Source organism: Chaetodon auriga, chromosome 13 (genome assembly GCF_051107435.1).
Source record: "Chaetodon auriga isolate fChaAug3 chromosome 13, fChaAug3.hap1, whole genome shotgun sequence".
NCBI lineage: Eukaryota > Metazoa > Chordata > Actinopteri > Chaetodontiformes > Chaetodontidae > Chaetodon > Chaetodon auriga.
The window spans coordinates 5,241,216-5,266,718 of record NC_135086.1 but is presented as its reverse complement, the minus strand read 5'-3'; the positions used below and the strand labels follow the sequence as shown (position 1 = coordinate 5,266,718).

General features: G+C 41.5%; 1 protein-coding gene across 8 annotated transcripts in view; it reads right to left on the bottom strand.

The window, feature by feature from the left end:
• Window positions 1-452: 452 nt before the first annotated feature.
• Window positions 453-25,503, bottom strand: part of pcbp3 (poly(rC) binding protein 3) — a 59,665-nt gene continuing 34,614 nt past the window's right edge. For 2 of the 8 annotated variants that reach the window (XM_076746351.1, XM_076746352.1), the window contains 12 exons: window positions 16,939-17,101; window positions 14,079-14,102; window positions 13,931-13,963; window positions 13,620-13,736; window positions 12,755-12,886; window positions 11,969-12,097; window positions 10,261-10,335; window positions 8,916-8,957; window positions 7,851-7,929; window positions 6,432-6,484; window positions 5,823-5,992; window positions 453-3,028 (listed from right to left, as the gene is read on the bottom strand). In XM_076746351.1, coding sequence (XP_076602466.1) covers window positions 2,992-3,028; window positions 5,823-5,992; window positions 6,432-6,484; window positions 7,851-7,929; window positions 8,916-8,957; window positions 10,261-10,335; window positions 11,969-12,097; window positions 12,755-12,886; window positions 13,620-13,736; window positions 13,931-13,963; window positions 14,079-14,102; window positions 16,939-17,013 — 966 coding nt within the window. In that variant the 5' untranslated portion in view covers window positions 17,014-17,101 and the 3' untranslated portion in view covers window positions 453-2,991. Of the gene's footprint in view, window positions 3,029-3,274; window positions 4,823-5,822; window positions 5,993-6,431; window positions 6,485-7,850; window positions 7,930-8,915; window positions 8,958-10,260; window positions 10,336-11,968; window positions 12,098-12,754; window positions 12,887-13,619; window positions 13,737-13,930; window positions 13,964-14,078; window positions 14,103-16,938; window positions 17,102-25,503 lie in introns of those variants that run through there. The other 6 variants (XM_076746347.1, XM_076746348.1, XM_076746349.1 and 3 more) reach the window with 4 other exon arrangements.

The window sequence follows — 25,503 nt, the reverse complement described above, 5'->3', positions numbered from 1 at the left end:
GTTATGTCTGTGGCTTTTTTAAAATCAGCTAAGGTTTGAACATCCCCTGGTGTGCACTAATAAACAAAGTTGTCCTCTACTGGCAGGATGAAGGTTTGATTCACCGAATGTTTGTATTTTATTTGACAAATGAACATCAGACCATGTGTACTGATATATGTTTCTCCAAGGAGGGCTGAATCACGGGCAAGCGGACTGAATCCAAGAGGCTTCTTCAGTTCTAACTAGCTTTCGGGGAGTCCCAGGGATTTAACCTCTGCGGGGTCGTCATCACGCTCGTTGAAACCACTTGGGTGTCGCCGGCTGTGCGAACAAGTCAGCTGTCACATGAAGCCAAATGTGAAAAGAGGGTAAATCTCCTGGGAAAAGGTGAAAGGACAGCAGTGTGGGTGCAGGATAAGTAGATTTTTATTTTGAAAAATAGTCACATTCAATGATGATAAAGGTTCGAGTCGAGGGAAAAAACACAAACTTTATTCTCTTCTTTTTACAAAACATTTCAGAATCAACCTCAATAAATAATAAATCCAGTACAGACCTTCAAGAAGCAAATGATCAAACAGAAACATGACACATTCCCTCAAACAGCATCGTTCAGTGCTAACCTTTAATTTTTTGCTGCTCTAGCACGGTGACAAAAAAACGTGTTAATGAAATGACAAAAGCAACACAGTAAGAGGTGTTTGACTCGCACGGCATCGCGGGATGATGAGCACATGAGCAATGCCGTGATGAAGTATGACAATCAAAAAGGCAGCTGAGATGTTTGGAAAGTAGCATGACTGCATCGTGGTTAACCTGCAAACACAACCGTCACTGACTGTAAAGGAAACATCAAACTAATGACGAGCTGCTGTTGATGATGGAACGTGTTTAAAAAATGGGTTAGCCCTCAATCAATCGCCTGTTCCTCAGTTTGTTCGCTTGAAACGCCTCTGGATGCAGCCAGATGAGCGCTAATGTGCAGAAGTACATTCGCAATGTAAATATGAAACGGTGTGGAAATGCATGAATGTAAAGCAGCCTTGTTTCGACAACAGCGAACGTGTTACTCATAACCTACGTATGTATAATCAATTCTAACCAAAAGTCAAGCTCCTGAGCCTGAACGGCAGTGACGCAAATTATATTCCCCAGACACCATTTCTATAATTATCATTGGAGTAACGCGTAGCCAGGCTTTGAAATTAAGTGTGTCATTGTATTAAAGTGAGGTGGATTAAAAATAGTAGCTACCTGCAATCAGTAACACACAGCCGTCAGAATAGCATAATATGACCCGTTTGACTGTGAGGTGATAGATATAGTTCCATATTTTTTATCTTACAGCTTACATTTTGCTTGATTTGTCTTATCTTTAACAGATCACGCAACATTACATGTATGTAGGGTAATAAACTGTAGATTACAACTTTAAACAGTCCTCATGTTGAAGCACAACCTGCCCCACCTTTAAACTTTTTGATAAATAAGCATTTCTACTCTGCTATATTCCTCAGTCTGCATCATATTCTGTCACACTAATTCAAGTGTCTGTATAAAACAACACCCATGAAGGTGTTTTAATCGAGCATGACGTGTACATGTTCGCAGTTAAAACATATTTTTAAAATACATTCAGCTTTAGTTTGAGCACGGGTTGGCTGTCTGTGCGTCTGGAAGTAAGACAAGCTGAACAGACACACAGCCTGGCGTCATCGAGGAGATACTGTATGTCGATGTCACAGAGTCGCATACATGTATGCGTAAGGTTTCTATGTCGCTTGATCGGCTGCAACTGGTTCATTGTAGATGCATATGCTAACATGCTAACCAGAATCAGTATGTTTTCCATGTCTGAGATGGCTTGTCGCTTATCAGACATCAGTGAGGAAGGAGCTGAAAAACAGACATGACTGACTAACAGCGTCTTGCTTCCCAAGAGCTTTTCAGCCCTTGTGACATACACTGAAACACTTAAATGAGCTACATGTGGGTGCAAATATACACAGTTCTCAGGCCTGTCTATATGATTGATGCCTCTTATACATAGTTGTTATGAGATGGCAGCATAACTGCCAATGTTACATGTTTGTGGAGTATAGGTGAATAAAGTGGGGTTTATTTATAGCATGCATTTGGATTCTCGCTGCAGTCATTTACTTGGCTTATTTTCATTTCTCCACCCAAGCTTTGAGTCACGCCTCGCATGAAACTCGGAAAGACTGATGTTTGTGCATTAGAGCGGATGTTTATTGGCCTGTGCCCACGAGGTCATTTCAAATTGGAGTGATGGATCCAGATCATAAATAAACTATTCACAGCTTGTTCCATTCCCTGTCTTTTTCTCGTTTGATTTTAAAATGAACTGGAAATGCAGCGGGGAATTGTGTGTCATGCAGATCAATCTATAGTGGGCATACCACACTAAGACACGCAGGCGAACGTCTGCAGGCACACAGAGAAGCGCTCGTTTCATCAATCATGAATTTAGTGTAAAATAAACTGGAATACAACATTTGGTTTGGAGTTGATTATTGATATTTCTGTGTAATGCAGTGCATTGACACAGGCACCACAGCAGTCTAAATATGGTATAAATTGTGTTATGACGTCAGAATATGGGGTGGAGGAAGAACAACCTTGGTTTAAATTGCTATACCAGTCTTAAGGTTTACTTTGCATTGACTTTCAGGTGCCTGCAGTAGGAAAAGGAACGGCGTGTTAAAACATGAGGTAAAACAAAACAGTGCAGTGCGTGAGATGCCATGAAAGGTACTAGAGTGTCAAAAAAGTAAAGTGACCTTTCAGAAACAGAAACAACAGGGTTTTTGGATACGTGTGAGGAGTCCAGTAACAGTGCAGATAGACTTGTTTACAGTAAATACTAGAAATTATAAAAGTTTAAGTCACTTAAATATCAGGACAGTCAAATACAGAGGAATAAATAAACTAGGTGCAATGCAATTTGCTCAAGGGTCATGTGATGCACTGAGGGAAGATGGGTAGAAATTAGAGAGTGCCCATTCCAGTGACTTCAGACGTCAGCCTAGAACAGTTGAGGGAAGGCGGGGGAGGAGGAGGAGGAGGAGCAGGGGGGAGGGGGAGGGGGCAGACAGAGAAAATAAAACAGTTTTGAAAGAAGAACTTTCGCCTGAAAGTGAAAGTTATGCTGCTTTGGCTGGCTTTGTGCTCCAGGTTTTTTTTTTCTGCTGACACCTTTTTTTTCTTCTTTTTTTTTCACAGATTTGATACCATATTTTCATTTGCACCCTTTCACATAAAACATCTCAACTTCTAAAAATATGGTAACGTAACCATGCAGTACTAACCCCTTCATGAAGCCATGCAGAGGACAGAAAAGAATGGTGGTGTCAGGAAATGTGGAAATGGCTGTATCCCCTGACAGAGGCATCACATCACTCTTCTCTCTAACAGCATTGCTCGAGTGGCAGTCGTGTTCTTTTTTCTTTGCTTTTTTTTTGTTCATTTTACTTTTTTTTTTTAATTCATTTTACTCTTTCTAGACAATGACACAATAGGACTTAATAGGCAAGTTTATCTCATATAGTAATGACAAAAAGAAATACAATATTATAATAATCTTGGAATGAGGCATGCTAAATAAATACTTCAAGGATTCATTTGACATTTGGGGAAATATGCTTATTTGTTTTCTTGCAGAAAGTAAGATGAGAGATCAGAACCACGTTCATGTCTGTGCCTAATGAAAGGAGACCATTAGCTTAGCTTAGCATAGCATAAAGACTGAAATGATGACGCAGCTAGCCTAGCTCTTTCTGGAGATTGCAAAGTCTGTCTTGTGGCACCTCTCTGATTGAGATATTAAAGCTTTTATTCACATAGAAACTGACATTAAAAAGGACAAGTTAGAGTTTTGCAGGGAGTTATGTGCCGAACTAAGTCTTTGACCAGAGCAGTGGCTTCCTGGAGTCTTGTTGTCAAGGTGAGGTTGTTTATTAGTGAGCTTCAGAGGTGCTGGGCCCAATTTTTTCATGAAATCAAATGAATTGATTCAACCATTCAACAGCCTCAGAGAGGTTAAGAACATCAACATGAGGGTATGTGTCCACATAGTGTTTCTATCTGGCAGAAAAGCGCTGGGATGCAGCTCTTGCACCATGAGAAAGAAGAACCACATATGGACACAAGCCCAAAAGCCTCTTTCAAAGTCTTTTTTTTTTTTTAATTCATGTACAACTCTGTCAAAATTAGCAGATTAGAGAAGCGTGTGGAAACAGCTGTTCCCTCAGCGCCGTCCATGGTGCTGAAAACAGCTAGGAGACACTCTGGGAGGCCACATCAGAATTATCTTACAGGACTTACATGCAGACAAGTTCGCTCACATATTGACAATTCTGTCCTTTCAAAGAAACAGTACGATCCATTTGCAAACCTTCAGGTTAGCTGTTTCCCCTTGTTTCCAGCCTTTGCTAAGCCGAGCTAACCATCTCCTGGATCTAGCTTCTTAATTAACTGACAAGGATAAGAGTGGTATCAACATCTCCGAGCAAATAAAAAGGAGCAAATATAATTGCAATTCCCAAAATGTCAAACCTTTCCCATACACTGGCTACATCCACTTAAAACAAATCCCAGTGCTGCTGGTCTGACTTTCACTACACGTGTCCCACAGGCTAATGCTTAAGCGTTATGCAAAACCGAGGGAGTCTAAGGGAAGTTCCATGGGATAACACATAGAGCGTAATTGTGAGGCGGCGGTTTGGATGTTAGCTTCTGCAAACAGAACCAGATTTGGGGGTGACTTCAGGATGTAGTCATGGATGAGGGGTCATTCCACATGGCAGCCACGTCCCTGAACCTGCCATTGGAGTTGTGGGAAAGCAATAGCCATTAGTTTCTCAGCGGACTGCTGTCTGAAATCCCCTTAAGAAGTCGAAGACATAAAGCGGTGTTTGTTGAGCGTGTGGGTTCTCCCTGCGCTAACGCTGATAACATTTGACTTTGAGGTGTAGGTAGCCTGCGGACATCAGTGAGGTCCAGTTTTCTCAGAGTTGTGGATAATACATTTATTTTCTCTGTTGATAATGAATTAGTGGTTTCATTGGATAGAGGGGAAACAGAGACAGGGGTAGTGGAGCATGGCAGGAAAAGTCAAATGAAAAATATGTTCCTGGTATGTACAGTATCTAACTCTGCAGCTGCTGTTTATTTAGTCTCAGGGCTCAACAGATTTAGTCTTGGAGTAAGTTGCTTTTAATTTAATAAAATAAATAGCTTATGTGCAAAGCATTAGATCTCAGTTGTATCTGCTATTCTCATTCAAGCTGTATCCCTTTTCATGCTTATTATGAAGATTTGGGCGATGAACTTTCCAACCTGAGGTAGCCACTGAACATTTGATTGTCATTTATTGATCATCCAATTTCCTCTTCTGCGGGTTCTGTTCAAAGACACAGCTTACTAGTCTCAGTAGTTGGCATTGCTCCCATGAGCCACTTACTTGCAAAGAGTGTGCTGGCTGAAACTTAATGCATTTTAATGTCTACACTTGGATGGAAATAAGGAACAAAAGGAGAAAGGAACAACCAAGAAAATAACATGAACCGCCACATTATTCATGAGCTTATCTGTCTCCTGTCAAAACCCGAGATATCCTTCATCTTCTGGCAACTCATCAAAAGTATCAGTGTCATGAATGTCAAAGCTTAACAAGCTAGATTTTTTATTTTTTTTTTCTCAAAGAGCACAATCACTGGTCGCATGTTTTCTGGGGGCTACACTATGAGCATGGTCATTCAGCTGTTTCTTTTATCCTTTAGACTGTGCCGGAGCACATGCTGTTAGAGTTAAAGGGTTACCTGGCATTGATGAGATACTGGGCCAGGCTGATGTTAGCAGGGGTCCCTGTGATGGTGATCTGGCGCTCTGACGAGCCCTCCATGGCGTTGGCAATTTTGATCTGCGCCCCAGACATCTGTCGAATCTCATTTATTTTGGTTCCCTGGCGTCCAATAATGCAGCCTATTAGCTGGAAAAAAGCAGAAGTCTTTGAACCTGAAGCAAGGAACCCTCTGTGTTGTCTTAACACAGTTAGATTTCACGTTGAAAAGGAAGTTTAATGGGTTATGAAATGGTCTCAGCTTAATTTTCATTCCGACATTCAGGAAATTAACTTTGATTAATGATAGTATGGTCAATAGATCAGCTCATTGGAGGTTCATTTGATGTGTTCTGGTGCACCAGCAGTAAGGAGTGAAGTTTGAAGGATCATTGTTGTCAAACATTCGTTCTTACAACACTGATAAGTTTGACAGAACATGATCAGATTAGTACACTCCATTTGTAGACGTTTTCCTGATCAGTTAACCAACAATCAAAGCTGCTGTCCATTTAAATATCATATGATAAAAGTGCAGAACGTTGGAGCATGTATGCCTTAGTCAGCTGTCTCAAAAAGCATCACTCACATCATTAGGAATGGTGAGTTCATGGGTGCTGGCTGGTGGACTGGCATCCAAACCTGAATCGGGGAGCAATGGGATAAGAAAGGACATTTGACCTTAAAAAGTCACTTTGACAGAGCTGAAACCTTCTAAAGGAATATTTTGACACTTTAGGAAATATTCTTATGTGCATTTTTGCCAAGAATGAAATGAGAACATTGATACTGTACTCAGCCTATAATATGTTACGCTAACATTTGCTAATATCATCACATCTGTGCGGCTGTCTTGTGCAACATTATACATTTTTAATGAAGAAATGAGCCATTCTTCACAAAGCAATACCATTCTTGTACTCTTTTGTATACCATGTTCATATATATATAGTTGACTTTTTATTGTCTATTTGTTCTTTTTCTACCTCTTCTTTTCATTCTTGCTCTCTGTAACAAGTACATTTCCCCAGCGTGGGATCAGTAAAGTCTTATCTCATCTCAGGCTCATGTCTGTACATTAAATGTAAAGCTACAGGCAGCAGATGTTAGCTTAGCTTAGTTCAAAGGCTGGAAACAGCTAGCCTGACTCTGTCCAGCAGAGCTAAGCTGCTAACAGTCACCTGGCTCCAGCTTCATATTGAACATACAGATATGAGGGTGGGAGGCTACTGATCTGCTAAGATTTTGCAGCTAAGCAGGACAACTGTTATCTGCTGTTTCCAGTCTTTTTCTAACTAACTGTGTAAGAGGGTTATCAAGCTTCTCATTTACCGCTTGTCAAGAAAGTCACTATTTCCCAAAATATCAAACAATTCCTTTATTTCTCAATGGAACCTTTTATTGTAGTTTTCACTGTTTGTCCTTATTAAGTCAGGTGAGAAAAGTCAGCTTTAATGCATCTAAATGAGGAAGAACCAGTGTTGATTAAATAAATCACTCCATGTGTAACGGTGATTGCAACATCCTTTTAAATGGTGACAAAAAGACCTTCGCTGTGCTTATTCATGAGATCTTCAGCTGGTCTTTTGCCATGTACCAAGGTCCATGTGAAAGAGTTCAATTCAGCTGTGGAGGGAGATTCAGCTGCTGATTTTAGTACAAAGTGGCCACACTATTTCACTGAAGCTTTTCATCTTTAATTGAAAGTAAAACAACTTAAAAATCTGTTAGAGGAAGGATGTATCCTGTTCCCAAGTGATAATGCCATTTTGAATACATAATTTTAAAGTGAAGGCCAGTGTCATATTTCCTTTTGCCTTGCACTGGCATAATATCCGACAGAGCCAAGAGAAAAATATATACATGAAAAAATCAAAGGAGGAGAGAAACCACAGGGGCCAAGTCATGCTGTGCCGAAAGAGAGATAAGGTGGAAGGTAGGGAAAGAGAAAAATGTTTCTCTGGATGCAAAGAAAAGGAATTATCTAAAGGGCCTCGTGGGTACGTACCAGGGAAAGCAGGGGTGGTCTGTCCGAGAGGGGTAAAGGGGGTTTGCTGCATAGCCAACTGGTGGAGCTTGGTCAACTGCTGAAGGGTTAGGAGGGAAAGTAGAACTAAGAGGTTACTGTTACACAGGTCACACCAAGAAATGAAGTCAACCAAAACCAGAGTGAAGAAACGGTGAGGAGAAGGAGGCCATGACACGGGGTGGTGGAGGACAAAAAAGTAAGAGAAAAAGATACTGAGAGAGGATGATTGCCTGTCATGGGGTGTACATTGTGAGCTAATTTGAAACTATTTCCTTTTCTGCCTATTTCCTTGAAATTTTCACATACTCCGAAGTAATTTTTTCCAGAATGCAGAGGCTAGCAACTCCACTCATGAGCACACTGACCGAATACTACAAAAAGTTCATTCACATTTGGTCCTTCTAGTCGGCCCTTATGACTCACAACCGGCGAACCTTTGGTTTAACATGCCTATCAGAGCAGCCGCTCTCCCCCCCGACATGGTTCCAGGATGTCCATCCCCTGCTGTGTATCATTTCCATCAGGAACGGGGGAAGACGGATGCTTTCAAGCCTTCCTCTCCTTTTAAGAGGAGTTTTAATGAGGGTGGAAGAGAGTGTCAAGCCTGTACTTGAGTGATTGTACCGTCAACCAACACCTCCAGTGGCATCAATCACTGCCCAACTTTGAATTAGTGGATCTGACACAAGGTAGCTCTTCAGATGCTCTCACGACAAGGACAGATGAAGGCAGATTATTAATGGAGACTATATGGTCCACTTGAATTAAAAGGGTGTCCACATCAAAACTGCCATTCCTGTCTTTACCTGTATCAGTATCAGAGCAGTTACTGTTTTTTTATCAACCATATCTGGTCAGATTCTGTACGGAGCTTGAGCTTGTGTCCACTTTTAAACCGCAAGGAAGAAGGTTTTGGAAGTCGTGGCCTAAAAACAACTTCAAAGAGCTGCAGTGTCCAATCAAAAGTCTGCTACTACGTTTGATTATGTGTAATTAAGAGCAGGTATAATTCTTGATGAAATCACAAAGAGACCAAGAACTCACATCTGGGTGCGGTATGGCGTATTGTCCCTGAATTGTGTAGGCCTGCAAAGATGAGAAACATATTTTAGAGATTTTAGCATCTTATTTACATTAAGAGGGGAGAAGATCGTGCAAAACACAAATCATCATGTTCAGTCTAAGCTCTTCACACTTTGAGCTCAAATAACTGTGATTACTTTTAAAAACAGTGATTTACAGTGAATGACCTTCTTAATCAAACTCCATGCATTCAAAGCAGTAACATGAACAGTGTATACTGTGTGAAGTACAGTGAGACCCTGTGCATGCATGTCTAGATTAAATATGATAAATCAATGCAAAATTAATCAGTTACAACATAATGTCCTATATGAAGTAGTGCACTACACTCAAAAACAGAATTGATGACTTCCCTGTGGACACTTTATCATCTGAGAGCAGGTGCAAATATTTCATAATGGACATAAACTCACTTTGCCACCGGCTGTTTAAAGAATCTGTAGACTAGATTTGTGCACATTCATAGTAAAGCAAAGCAGATTTTGTAGACATGCATCCTATTTAAGTTCCCAATGACTGGAGTGGACACAATAACAGGAACATCAACACATTTGACACTGGTCCAACAAAACTGAACAATATGATCTTCACAACAGTGTTTGGTGTTGGATATTTTACCGTGTTTGTGTGTTTCCGTGCACTCCTTAGAGAGTGGGTTCACTCCTCAGAAATGAGCAGAACGGGCTCATGTATTATGTTGTCTAAAGGCTTCAGCTCTGTGTTCCATTTAACGTCCGCTGGCTCCAATTCCCAGACAAAATCCCCCAAATTGGAGTCATTACAAGTAGTTATGTGCTGTGTTTCTATAATCTATCTCCTTTGTTTGCTAAATTTTTAAATGCATCCAACAGCCCTTAGCCCAGATCTTCTCCTAAATTATCTAAATAAGCTTGACGGACATTAGCAGACTATTTGCCATGCAGTCTTGCTGACACTAATGTCATTGTTGTTGAATCAATCAATTATGGAGCGACGTATCTCACCCTCCCTCCCTCCCTCGCTTTCCTGTGCACATCACATGTTTTGTCCTGACATCAAACCAAAGGCTGGCCGTCCTTTTCCTTTTGTGGTGGTTTAATAATGTCACACCACACTGAGGCCTACAAGAGGTCGCTTGTCAGGAAACTGGAAACACGGGTCATTTCAGTGTTTGAATGAACAACTGCTGCTGTGATTATTCTAATGAGGACGGCCTCATTTGCAAAATGGTTTTCTTTGCAGTAACAGACAGAGGCTGATGCTGCAGTAAGAGTCTCAGGTTGGCTCCAGGCACAAGCTAACGTGCTACAGCTAGCTCAGCTCTTACCTGGCCACCAGAAAAAATGACCGGGGTGGAGGCGGGCTTTGGGCGATAAGGGATGGTGGCACCTTTTGGTGGAGACTAAGAGAAAAGGAAGGAGGAAGGAGAGAGGCAGAGTCAGCATGTTCCTACTTTATTTGAAATATAGCAAACCATTCATCATTTAAATGAATAGTTGAACATTTTGGCAAATATGCTTATTTGCTTTCTTGCTGAGAGTTAGATTTGAAGTTTGAAAACATCTGTACGACAAATATGTTAGCTCAGCTCAAGTTTGTGGTTTAGTGTTAATTAATGGACTTTATCGGTGCTGGTAGGCAGATTTTCTTACCTTTGGGCAGCACAGCAGTTTCCAGTCTGTATGCTAAGCTAGCATCACCAGCTGCTGGCTGTGGCTTCATATATAATAAAAGGGTTTGAGAACTGTGGTGATCTTTTAACTGTGGTCAAGAAAGCTTATCATACTCCCCAAAATGTTGACCTATTTCTTTGAAATACTGCAATACTCCTGTGTATTCCAATCTGGTGAAGTACTGTGTGTAATTTAACGTTTGTGGAGCAGGGGATTTATTGTAAAAATCATGATTATTGAATATTACATAGAGTAAATATAGAAAAAGCATATTTTCATTCACTTGTTAGTCCCATTTATCAAGACGCTCTATAGCATGAAGTCACATCAGGGTCACAGCGGAAACCTCTTAATAACTTGCCGTTCTTACTGTGAGAAATACTTTAATTAGCTGGTACTTTGAACATTACTGTTATATATTGTTCATGAAAACAAAAAGGAGCCATGGAGCTTGGAGATGGAAGTAGTATCTATTCACGGAGGTTATAAAAATACAAAGACCCGGCATGTGTGAAGCCTGATGATCACAGATTAGATGCATTGCCAGCTCTCTTTTTATTCCTCCATGGTTGCCAGCTTCTCTTCTAAGACAGCAGGGAGGTGGCTTCAATGAGAAAGCAGGGCAGGTCCGGTGTGCAAACTTACTATAATGACACAGAGTTATTGATTCATGCTGTGTCGCAGCGACAAGGCTGCTCAAGACAGTGGAGAGGGCTTAATCAGATTTCCTCTGCAGCTGCTGTGCTGTACAGGGACGAGTATTCACTTAGGTATGTACTTCAAATACAATATCAAGAAGCAGCAGTGGTCTTCTTAATGTAACAGGGTTGGCTTTGCCTGAATATTCAGCTGGATATGCAAAAGTGGTCCAGTGGTAATTACAAACTACCTCCTGTAAGCTGTAATGAGATGATATTACTCATTATTCTTAAAGTATTTAGACCATAAATAACCCCTGAGTTACTTTTTAATACCTATCCAAGTCCAAAAACCTCAAAATGGAAAGAACATACTGTAGCTATACACGAATTGCCCTCTATTACACAAGCAGTTTGCTTATCAATTTGACATTTATGGACAACAATAGGCAGGTGTTTCTGACCCAGACATAGCTTAAATTGTATCTCACGTTGGCATTTTTTTCTGTATGTGAAACAAATTGAAAACACAGAGTCCCATTTAACAACTGAATTCCTGATTCCTAAGAGAAAATGTGTTTTACCACCACAAACAGTGACTACAAGTCTCTATGGAGACACGGTGCATGAGTGTCCGACACAGCTCCCATAGCCTCATATTTAACTTCATTCTTACTAAGATTAGCACTTTAAAGCATTTTTGCTACATCTGAACATACTTTACCTCCAGCATGACCACACAGATTTGTTTGACACACTGGATGATGGCTTCTGGGGTCCCAGAGATTGTCACTGCGCGCTCTGTGGAGTTGGGCAGCATGTCCCCTGCCACCTGAACCTGGGCCCCTGTGGACTGGAGTAGAGTAAGGGACTTTGAGGGACTTGACAACATAAACAAGATTCAGTTGTAAATCGCGCAGGCTGTGCAGAGCTCTGAAGGGTTCTACGTGCATTCACTTCTGTAGGGCAGCACGCTAAAATTTGAATTCACTCGTTCTGCCAATCACCCTCTATCAAGCAACCCCACCTGGTGCAGGCTGTATAACGGCCTTTGTGCTGTCTACTCCTGCATCCACATTTGAAAGGACAGCAGGAGAAATGAGATGTTTAGCTTGGCCTCTTCTTTGATGTGGAGCTGCCACTCTTACCCTCAGCTGTGACATGTGCTGCCCACTTTTGCTTAAGACAGGTGTTACAGGCATACCCTACAGCGGTGCTGTTGGTGAGTCTGTCCTGATTGGGTGAACAAGTCTGTAAAAGTTCCAGTGTGCTGCCCCGAAGAGATGATTGGAAAGACCTGGCTTTGCTCTGCCTGTGCTCCTTAAACTGGCAATGCAAATGTGTGCTGAAAGTTACTATACTATAAAATTTCTAATTTCTGCACAATCAAATGGAAACAAACGTTAAAGAAAAGTGGGAAAATATAACAATTTCATTTAATAATAAATGAGTTTTCATATCAATCCTGTTGGAATGGGAAAGGGCCTGATCTAACCGTCTTATATCATACCTCTCTCATTTCTTTGATTTTGGAGCCTCCTTTTCCTATGAGGGAGCCACACTGGCTGGCTGGCACTACAAGCCTTAAGGTGACCGGGGGCTTGCTGGTTGCTGGGCTGTTGCTCATGGAATTGATTATGTCCTGGAAAACAACAAGATGCATTTCATTTTGCAGCAGTAATATCTTCTCAATATGATTTGAAATAAGTCTATGATGTCAATTTCCAGACATCTACGCTTAGAAATCAGTTTGCAAACTTAAAAGTCGGTACAGATGTCTGCAAAAATGCGTATGTTTCAATCATTCCTTCATATCTTTTTCTGCTTGGTGAAAGAGGACTGCTCTTTGTCCTCAGCGACAGCAGCGGGTGTCCTCTTACAAGTTCCAGTCACAGTGCTTGGGCATATCAATTAGATGAGTGACATCAAAGACAGGATCAGAGGAAAATATAGCTGAGAGGGGATGATTTAAATTCACCTATTCCAGCCACGGGTTACAAATATCTACCACAATGAAGGATTGTGTGCCTCATACACATCTATTATACATATGTGAAATGTTTGTGATCAATTTTTATTCCCTACAACAACTGGAGATTGATTCTGCATGTGTAAAATGAAAACATAGTGCAAACTAAGTTGTGGTGATGTTTGTTATGATGCAGACAGATCTTTGTGTCAGCTGATTCAAATTGAGATACAGCAACTGTTCATTCGGAAAGATTAGTTTTAAAACTAATCTAAAGTTACATCCTTAAAAACTGAGCTGTGTTTTCATAAAGCGGGGCAAAATGACCTGAACTGCCCCTGGACTTCATCACGACATGTGCCCAGTGAGCAGTGCACGTCCTCACATCACACAATCTTATCTTTACCTCCTCGAATTTGTAGGCAATCATAGCAAAAGCCTTGAAGATGGTGTCTGTTGGTCCAGTGATGGTGACAATCCTCTCGGGACAGTTGCCCTCAGAAATATTGATTCGCGCTCCGCTCTGGAAAAGCAACATATACATAATGTCAATGGAGGCAATACGGTTGATTTGAGACCTTAATCTATCCATCACTAACTGATGGCACCATAAAATGTAACACAAGCTTGTCATTTCAAGAGATTTTTAATGTTAAAAGTGTCCACATCTTTATTATTTCATTATTTAATTCAAGTTTTTTTGAGATTGAAACCCACCTCTTCTCGCATCTTTTTTACTGTTTCCCCTTTCTGTAAAAAAAGAGAGAAACACTATAATGAAAATCCTAAAATGAATTTGAAACATGGTTTCATATAAGTGTTTTCAAAGAGTACGAGCATGTCTGATCCGATGAAAATAACATACCTTTCCAATTATGCTCCCAACCTCCTGCAGTAAAAGACAAAAAAAGAGAAAAAACATGGATGTTTTGCACGACTCATTAAAGAATCTTGTTGGAAAATGTACAGTACTAAAACTGCTTGTTGTTCTTCCTCCCTGACAGCGTGCAAACAGGGGCATGCAGAGGTTACACAGCTGCATGGCAGCGTTGAGGGTCACTCTTTCCATACGCATGTAATCACTCTTCATGAGATTTGTGTGGCGCAGTGAGGAGAGGGCAGAAGGCCAGTGCCGGCTCAGAGCGTCAACACTTTCTGACCTCTCCTCTATGACTGCGAGGGTTACGTCCATTGTGACGTTGAAGCTTCAGGCCAGCAGCTGTGTACTGTCAGGCTCGTCCCCAAGAATACCTTTATATTTATCAAGCACTGTACTGTGAAGTCACGCAGTGGAAATACTGTGCTGCCAGCTCTTAAACAATGAGTCATCACTTGCATCTGACCATCAGACCAACACAGTAAATCCAATCACATTTTACGGCTAACGTAATGCTTTAAACACTTTGAGAAAGTCAGCTAAACCTGAGAAAACAAGGATCAACACATTCCTGTGAACCATTTCTGCTCTCGCAAATTCCAGTCCACTAAACCTCAGTGGCACAGGTGTCCACCACAAAGTCTCTCAGATGTCCTGGAGGACGGCACCGCTACCGAAACTCTAGAGGAAAAAGTTTCCTGGTGAGGCACTCTGAGCTGGCGGCGTAGCAGCACCTGATAGACCATGCTGACACCTCACCCTGCCTGTGGCTGCTCAATTTGAGGGAAAGACCCTTTCTTTTGCTGTGGGCAATGGAGCCAGACCGGACTCATGTTGCCAAAGTCCCCCGTTGCAGTCAAACATCTTCTGGCAGGCTCTGAGTGGGCCTGGCTGGCTGCAGGGTTATTCAAACTGTCACCTGGTCACTGGTGTCTGGAGCTCCTGAATAAGCGGCCATGCAGCAGGTGAGTTTTGGGGCTTCTGACTACTTGGCACACAAAACAAGGGGAAGATTTTGGCTGTAGTCCTTGTGGCTCCCAGCCAAACAACACAGCCAGCTCAGTGGGGATGTGCAGTGTGGGTCTTAAGCCATTTTCAGAACAAAGGAACTTCTTTATACTTATAAGAACAGTTCGAGGACTTTATGCCCTTTTTTATTGTGTCTGCACTACAAGGGATCCATTGTAGTTCTTAGAATGGTGAGGGTCAATTTAACTGTTCATTGACTGGTTGAACACATGAGGCGATGCTGCACCGTCAAGAGCTATTTTTAAAAACCTGTTTAAAACTTTAAAGATGTAAACAACAGCTCATAGCCTTAAAAAATGGAACAAAACACGAGCAACTGGACCAACACTGAAGTGCATTGTAAGTTGTGCAGAGGTGACAAACCACACCAACTACCAGCCGGCTTACGTCACTTCAGCGTACCCATTGGCCGTGTTAATACAAGCAGAAAACAGCCATTAGAGGCATGTAGTTCTTGGTGGAGCTCCCCAGCGGGCAGTTCCTCTCAGGGAGTCCCAGAACCGTTTGGTCCGAGCACACCTTTAGAGACTTATAAGCATTAAAACAGAGTTACTGTTGCATAAACTTCATGTATTTTACTCATAGATATTGCCCTTTAACAAAGTCTACAAACTTAAAAAAAAAAAAAAAAAGTGAAGCCAGTTGCCTGCAGCTATTAGTTATCATGAAATTGTGGACCACAGCTTGGCACCTTCCTGCAGTATGGACAGGAGAGCAAAGGCCGCATTAATCAAGCGTGAATGATCTTACACATGCAGACCAACACGCACACACCAACTCTGACCACTTCTGAGTCGACGGGGAGGGAGAACACGCCGCACATAAGTGCCTGGAAAAAAGCAGATGTTATACACTTCTACACCGTGTCCTGGGAAACCTGAAAACACCAAGGACTGACAAGAGACGCTGAGCAGAGTCTGCAGAAGCCTGTCACTCTGAAAGTCTGGGAGTGGAGTTTCTGCTTGTAAGGGCTAATCAACAATCTTCATTCCAGAGACTCGGTCTGATGTCAAGCTACTACAGAAGCCTTCGCAGTGGCGTTGGAAAACAAAAGACAGCTGCAGCCCTGCCACTGAGATGCAACAAGAGAGAGGAAGAAGAGTGGAGCTATAAGTCTAACCACTGAGTCTGTTCTATGTATGAGTGCTTAAGAGGGTGCAAACTGTAGTGGGACCAGCAGAGCTAAAAGCCAGAGTTCAGCACCTTCATTCTTAACACGTTTAATTCCCAGGCGGACGTCGCAGAACCCGCTGTCATGGTGAGACAAGGGCAGGAGGGCATTGCGCCGAGGAGATGAAGCCATCTGTGTCTCATATTTCATCTTTCAGAAGAAACACGGATGGCAGTTTAGGATGCAACAGATTTACAGCTGGTGGGGTTTTTTTATAGTCTCTAATGTGAATATGGATCTGTCAGTAAAACCAATTTCCTGGACTGTTGTTGCAGAAAGCAGAGATGCTGTTGTATCATCATTTTAAGTTTTGAGCGCAGCTGAGATCAGCCTACACAGACAGGGTAGATATTTTCATTAGACTCTGCCTGTCTTATGAACGTCTTTCAAGCTCCATGCCCCCAGCTCCCAATATAGACTCTCTGTTCAGAATCATTTGCTCCGAGTGCTTTAAATATTAAGGGTACTGTACTGCAAAGTGGATAATACTGCAGGTCCGGGAGATGGGGGCTGTGTCAGAGACTTGTACAATGGAAGCTCAATTAAAGTCCAACCAGTCGCTTGAAAGGTTAGAAATAACTAAAGGACCCCCTTCAATAAAGAAACAAACCCCTTCCTTCTTATGCATGATGATCTGCGTCTGCTTACTTTCCCGTGCATTAGGAGGCGGATGGTAAGGGTCACATTGAGGCCACCTTCTGACTGGACCTTGGTGGGCTCCATGCTGGGGAGAAGCGAGACCAAAGCACCGTCCAGGAATGGGATGTCCTCGGAAGGAGAATGTGGGGTGCTATTCCAGCCAGCCAGTCACCTGCAATCACAATGTCATTCAAAAACACGTGTTAATGCTGTTATATCGCATGTGTTTACATATTTAAACAGACAGAACATAAGTACGTATCAAAATGTGGGCTAAAAATAAAACACTCCAGTGTAGTCTGCAAATATAGCACAGCTAGGCGTCACTTTTATGAGGTCTCCATGCAATATTTGCCCCATGAATGATACATAACTGTGATGAGACGATCTGGAGATAACCATGGGTAATTAGATTCACTTCCCCCAGGACGACAGTATTTGTTTGTCTCAGAATTCCAAAATTAAAAAAGTAAGCAGCTTTGTTCTGGTTTTTACTCCAAACCACAGATCACACCACGAGAAGGAGCGATTCAGCTAAACTTTAATGTTTTAAATGTAAAAATACTTTGGGGACACTCAGTAGTTTACAAACCACTACAGGATCAAAACTATTAATTTGTCACAAAGGACTGAGCTCGAGATGAAGCTCGACGGTGACTGACGGTAGTGAATGCATTGACTAAACTTCTGCAAAGGAATATATCAGTGTCGCAATGTTCACCTGACCATGCACGGCGGTGACTTGCAGAATCTTTAGTGGCAAAGTCTTCAGCTGTAAAAGGCTCTTTTCCGTGAGCCAGACATTAAAGTTTTCCTCCAGTGCTCTCATTACAGTTAGTCAAATTACTTTGCTCCCTTTTGCCTTTGTTGCGAAGGCAAAGGCAAACAGGGCAGTTTGTATGCATGGATGGATGTGCCAAAAACTCACTTTTTGCATAGAATATGTAATAATTTCCCATTGTTCTGTTCAATGTAATGTGTTTGCATCTTGCTAACTCTAAAGTATATTACAGAGCAATTACATAAGAGTGAGTAAAGAAATAGTTTATGCATTGTTGCCAAGTTAGGACTGACCTTTATTTTGTGTGTAATACCTCCGTAAATGTCCTTAATGTGCTCACAGTTCATTGGAAAGATTGCATAACATTGAGATTTATGAGGTGAGCACATTCATACTCAGGTATCAACTTGCATGTAGTAAATGCAGATCCCTGAAGATAGACGCTGTTTTCTCTGCTGTTAATTTAAGCATCTCTGGTGCCATGTGAAAGAGAAACTGAACTTGCTCTTTTGCAAAATCCCCAGAGGCTTGAGCTGCTCCCTTTGGTCACAAACACTGCTCTATAGCCATGTGGCTACTGTCATTTCACAGAGACAGCATGACCCAAATGTTAATTTCAAGTCATCAACAGATGCTCCACCTGCTGTCCTCACCCACCATGTTGACTTTATGCTGTTATCATTTTTGCACAAGTTTATAATTTTTTGGGTGCACGTGATTTCTTTGTTGTAAATACCAGTAAAGTTTATTATTATGATGATGATTATCTAATTTTCAGAAGATATCAGAAGGTCCCAGTGAATTCTCACCAATCTCTTACACTGTAAACTAAAACTGGCCTGCTCTGATATTTTTGGTGTAACGTTTTTGCTACATATTCACGTCCACAAGCAAATTAAACCTTTCTGCCAGACATAACCTTAGGCTATTGTTGTTTTTGTGCTCCTATAAAAAAAAACTACATCACCCCCTCTGTATCTCAAAATATAGACTTCAGGCAAAGTTTGAACTTATGAATGTTTATTTTATTTCAATGGGAGAAGTGTTGGATTTTTTAATTTATAAGAAACAAAGAAAAGCTGTACTAATTAAAAAATAAAATAAAATAAAAAGCCTGATATTTTGGTTAAACAGCGCCCCCCTGGCGTAGTGGTAAAAGAGGGTATAACAGTCGTCGGTGAACGCAACCATGCTTACTTCACTGAAGGCCAGTGGGGCTCCAGGTGAAGCTAGCTGCGGTAATTAATTTATTACCAACGAAATGTGTCCGCTGCCATCCCACTGCGAAACAGGGAGTGAGCTGAGGAAACCGTGAAAGAAACATGAAGTGAAGCCAGCCATACAAAACAGCAAGCTGGAGATGAAACAAGCATTAAAGTTAAGCTAGCAACAGGTGTATCAGCTAGCTAACTGACGGTTAATGGGCAACAGCGAGCAGCAATGGACGATGGACATACGGACTTCCGGTGAGGAAAAGACTGAATTGCAGCTACATCTCCAGGAGGAAATGAACTATTCAAACATGGATATGAAGCTACAGGCCTCCATGAAGAACCGCAGAATGACCTTCATCATAACTGTGAGTAAAATAATCCTCTTTGTGTCGCTTTAGCTTAACAGCTAAATGGCTTCATGTGCTAATTACATGCTAAGTTTAAGTGTACACTGAGGTGCGTTGTTTTCCTGACTGCTGAGCTTGTGAATGTGTCTCCCTACAGCTCAGGGCCCAGCTTGTCACTATCTGTGATTTGGGATTGTTAGCAGACCATGTAGAGTGTCTGGAAGTGGCTTGTGTTGTTTCTGGAGTCTATTTTTCAATGCTAAGCATATAAGATGAGCGAGGTGTGTAAGTCATGTTTGATGCATGCACTGACTTGTGAATGTAGGATTGAATTGTTATGTTCATTAATATTGCCTGGGTGTATGTTACTATCACCTTGCAGCGTTGTTAGTTTATGCCTTCTTATTCTTTCAGTCTATGCTTTCTCCCAAAATTTTGCCTGGCCAATGGTAAAATGTGTGTTCTAACCGGCCCTTCGTATGGAACAAATGGTCCTAGTTCTGCCTCTGTGGTTTAAATGGGCTGGAGCCACAACTGCTCCACGCAGCCAGCTTTGTGCATCATACAGCTGGATCTTAATGGAGTCTGATGGCATCAACACTTTCAAATCATAACACCTGCAATCTTAACCATCACTGCATTACATCTCACCTCATACAGCGTGTAGGAAACAAGATTTGTCTCCTGTAGCCTGGAAAACACAGACACATAGGAAATGCAGCCATGCCATGCTACAGTTGTTATCTTTCTTTTTGTCTCTCCAGAGATTATTGACCACTTTTTGACCACTTATGATCTCCTGCAATGCCTTGAAGTATTTCTGTGACTTTCTTAGCACCGCAGATGTCCCTTTCCTTTAAAAGCACGAAAGAGTTTTGGATTGAAACGTAATCACCCAAAGTGACTGAAATCAGTGGTGCACAGACAGGGGCATTCATTTATTCAATAAACTTAGAGAATTTGCAAAGATTTGATATTTAGCCGGTGGTAAAGGCAACAAATCAAAGTGTTCCATACCTGCAGCTAATTTCACATTTCATTCAAATCAGTTTGGTTACTGTGAAGTGATGGATGTGGTGTCAAAACAAATTACTCATTAAACTGTCAGCTCGGTGCATGTAGTCTTTTTTCACCTCCTGGTGATGTTATATTTCAGCAAAACTAGCAACACCTAGAGAGCAGTGAAAAACTTAATGTGCTGACTTGTAAAACTGTGTAAAAAAAAAAAAAAACATCTCTTCGTATGTATCCCGCTGGCTTTGTTAAAAGGTGGCAGACAGCAGCGTGAGTATCAACCAGAGCTCATGCGTCACATGACCACGTAGCCTCTGTCCACCCATGGATCCGCTCACCTCACTGGACCTCTAAAAAGAAAAACTGAAAAGCTGCTCGGATATTAACGCGGGCCTTGTTGGAAGCATTTGCGTGTGTGTTCACCTTGGACTGTGGTGCAGTGGAGGCTGGCATCATTTCCTGTGTGTTGATTATTGTTTGCTGAATCTTCTTGCTGGATTATGTTTTTCTTGATATTTTGTTTATAACACAGTGTGCTTCTTGCTGCTGACCCCGGCGATGCACCGAGTCAATATAATGGCATTTGTGCATTTTTTTCTTGCCATTTGAAAGATATGTCCTTGTCCTAGAAGTCCATGAATACATGTATGTTTGTATGTAGCACATGAAGCTTAAAGTCCTCTGCTCATTCCCTGGAAGTCCATGCAGTGGCCAGGAAATAGTCTGGAACATAATCCCCATTAAAGCTCCAGCAAGACATTTTTACACACTGGTTTTTGTATGCATGGAACAAAGGAGATACAAGATTTTGATCATTGAGCTTTTAAAGGTGCTAACGGACAGAGCCATGCTAGCTGGTTCCCCATTTCCAGCCTTTGTGCTAAGCTAATTAAATCACCACCAAGCTGTTGCTTTATACATATAGAGACTGTGACACCTTTGGCTGCTATTGTCCTGAGACAGTTACTGATCTTCCTGCAGGGACTTCTTTTAAATGTCTAATGACTATAGAAAAGGAAAAAGCAGTGTGAAAGCTTCGACACTGTTAAATATGGTAGCATCCATTGTTATGTTGTGCTGTAATGGTACCGGTACATTGAGGCTCGGACGTTCTAGTTGATTTGTTTCTTCTCAACAGAATTTGCAGCAGTTGCTTCAGCAACAAAACACATAATTGCAGCTGTTTCTTATAGCGGGCGTTTTTGTCTTTGACAGCTGATAGTTTAACAGTTTTTAAAAAGCACATTGGAACAACAATGATTTTTCTGTTCTGTGTAATTTAGTGTTGCTTTGTTTTTTTTAACCGTAGATGTTCACTATCATGATTCACAGAACATAAACAATGAAATAAATCCTGCTGTGGGAGCAGAGAGTCGACTGATGTTTGCTGGAAGAGCTCACTGATATCACGATGTCATAGTACACACACAGTGAGTTTCTTCACTTCAACTGTATTATTATTAAGATAATGAGTATCTTTTGAGAATGTTTTTTTCATATATAGCTGACAAAATAATGTCTGCACTCACAGTTCAGATTGAATGTCCAGTTTCTCATTCCCAGCATCCATTCATGGTGTTTCCAAGGACAACCATGGCATGCAGTATCTTTGGACACACAATGAAGGCACGACAGCATGAAGCTTAATCAGTGATGTAATGCAGAAATAGGTTTACAGAAAAACCCAAAAGCAAACCTCATCATGTCTAACTGAATACATTTTAATGTCACATTACTAGTGATGTCTTGCCTGTTGAATAGAAACGTAAATATTTTTGTTTTGTTTACAGCTTTCACACTGTCATAAATGTCAGCCCCTACAGTGAACGTTGCATTTGCTGTCTTCAAAACGCACAACTGCATCATAAAATATGCAGCATCAAACACAAAAAAAGATCGCGTTGGCTGCGTGAAGCCTGTTCCTGATCGTTATTTTGTTGATTATGGAACAGCAGCTGTCAAAAAAACTCCCCTTTGTGCTCAGTTAAAACGCTGCACATGACTGTACATGTAAGGGGAGCATTACCAGTGTCAGACACTAATGTGCCGCCACAGGATTGTGCTCACAAAGCGACCATCTGGATGAGAAGCGTCCATCATGAATGAAACCCTCTATTTTATCCATGCGATTTTGATCATATGAAACAATCAGACATTTGTAATGCTGACACTTCATGTTTTAGACAACTCTTTTCAGATTTCAGTCAAAAAAGTGCAGCATAGCCAGTGCAGATGAGCATAATCTTTGTGTGCATGTCATAATAGTGGCAGTACTTGTAAATGCACTTTACGCAGCAGAGGTTATCAGTTTTGGCAGAAAAATTACACATATTTAAGTATTTAAGCATGCGCTTGGCTTTTCTGCCTCCTGTAGTTCAACTCGCCATAGCATGTTATGTTTCAGCAGAGGACCAATTAAGTGCATTTGCTTGCCACGGACATCTTTTGAGATGATAACCTTGAAAAGGAAGTGTCATCCTTTTGTTTGGGTTAAGCATCTCCTGCTAGCGACTGTGGCCTATTAGCACTTCCCTCTGTAGCAGAGCACTTTCTAAGATTTCAAAACAGTCTCTCAGCCCCAAACAACCTTGATGCATTTGAGAAAATTTGTTGTAGCAGAGTGGAAAGGGATGGTTGAATATATCCACGGATACACATGCCGAGCAGCCTTTTGTTGCAGCACGTCAGGCTGCAAGCAGCCATCCTGCCAGACCCATTTGCCCCAAAAGCGGGCTGTAAACCTGTCATCTCCAATCAGCTGGCCTGGTGGAGATCTCAACCCAAATTACAGTCACAAGCTGACGGCCCCTTGCATTGTCCGTCTGCCACCTAGCATTAGCTCAGAGGGCTAACTAGTTAGTTAATTGGTGCGTGTTTGCTAATAAGCCATGCTAGCGGACAGTTTCCCCTTCAGTGCAGCCAATAAACGCGAAGACAATGCTTGTTTGACGGTGCTGTCGATAAACGCTAATAGAGAACTATCCAATGCTGATTCACATGATAATGAAATAGACAAAGCTAACAGTAAACTGGCTTTCCTTATTCCATACAAATGAAAATGCTTCAGTTTTTCAGCTGCATCATGAGCTGAAATCCATTCAAGACGAGACGATCGTTCGATATAAATCTGCCACTCTGCAGCACACAAACAGTTAAACAGTGAGCTCACCTAACTGCCTGTAAAGTAATTTAAGCAAGTGATTTCACAATTAATTTCTTAACTGAGAGGATTCCATGATAGCACCCAATTAGTTTAAGTTTTCACTCTGTAATAGCTTCAACTAAGGTGGTCTTGCTTTTGAATTTATCTGATAATGAGTCCATTGTGCTAATAAGACATGTCAGAAAATTATTATCACGACGCTCATTCGATCAGGGCGATTCACTGGAAAAGTTTCAATTTGTTATCTGCTCTGATTGTTATTATTGTTTTTTTTTTTTTTGGCATCCAAGATGTCACACTGAATATACACACATAGAGTCGACACGCAGAATTGCCTTGCGTTAAGAGAATCACAACATTTGACCACAGAAACATTCAGGCCTCATCTGTGTTAATGTTTCTTATTATTCAGCAAGTATTTACCTTTATGCTGCTCCCAACAGTTGACCACCAAAGCAAAATGGGATTGAAATATTATACCCTCCTAACACTAAGACAAGATGAAGTACTGGCAAGTCATTGGCCAAGACCTGGAGTCATGTGGGCGATGCATCACAACTCGTGACGTCACCTTTTGGCGTGTAACCCGAAAATACTCCCCGGTTCAGACAAGCGGCACAGCCGGTCTAGTCATTTCGTCATGCTTTAACCATTGCATGGGCGAGCGTTCTCCTCTACATGGGCAGAAGACATGATGGGTGCCCCAGACGAGGATGGCCTTAGGGGTCGGGGGCGGGGGGGGGGGCTGGAGGTGGCAAACCATTGAAATGGGTGCTTGGATATTCTGAGTGACACGTCAGCGAAGCCATCAAACGTGGTAGCTCAATGCTACTGTCGGCTTGCTGCTAAAATCGGCCTCTGCGCTGCCGCTCTGGTTTTGTGTATTGGACCTTGCAATGTTCATATGACGTTTAAACATTACCGTTAGAGTTACCCCTAACCCAGTTCACCGTCTCCCTGCTTTGACTTCATATACACTCCTCAAACACAGCATCATATCATCAGTCTTTGGTCCATAGTGGAGTTATGTACAGTAACCCACAGGCTGAAATATTGCATTGGTCACGCTGCCTCAATCTGGTAACTTTTTGTTGCTGCATGTAAACACAAATGACCAAACAGCTGCGATTCTTATGCCTCTGTGTTGCTGCGAGCAAACAGACTGATTACTAATCAGCTCTGAGATGAAATGACTCAGTTTCTCTGTCTAAGGATTGTGTCCCAGACATTCTCCAGCGTGCTTTTTGATGGACTGATAACACATTTGCAATTACCTTCCAGGTCAATAACGACAGTTGGAATCCTTATTCTTATCTTACTGTGCTGCTTTCATTTTTGTTTTATTAATTTCCCGCCATTCTGATAACCCATCAGTGTCTGTAAGACCACAGATATGTAACCACCTGCTCCTGACTCTGAATGCAAAATACTTTTGTGTGTGTGTGTGTGTGTGTGTGTGTGTGTGTGTGTGTGTGTGTGTGTGTTCTCTCAATCAGTTGTAACTCCCTTATAATTTCATGATCTCCATATGAACTGTGACAGACGTGGTGTATAGTGCTAAAAATCACCCATATATATTTTAAAGGTTACATTATTTTCCTGAGATTTAAGATTAAATGGATAAATGGTTCAGTTCAGAGTGTATTCAGTAAAGTATTATGAGAACAATATGTAGTGTCGGGAAGTCCAGAAGTTACACACATGTGCTAGAGGAGCTAAGCCCTGAACAAAGAGGTCTAAAGATAATACATTAATTCATCTTAGAAATCACCTGGCATCAAAATGTGATCTGAATCTGGGTACGTTATCCAGATAATAAACAATCCGATCGAGCCTTTGCGTTTACACCTGGTATTTTTAATGGCTTCTCTTTGAGATCAAATCTTTGTCCTCCAGAGCAAAACCTGCAGTTTGAGGTGGTGACAGATCAGCTCCAGACTCCCTTGAAAAATCAAAGCGTTTTGTGAGCTGTTGAGTTTGGGGAAACTCTATGAACTTTGTGAAATGCTGCCTATGAAAAATTCTTAATCATTTGTCCCCTCTCGTATATTCGGC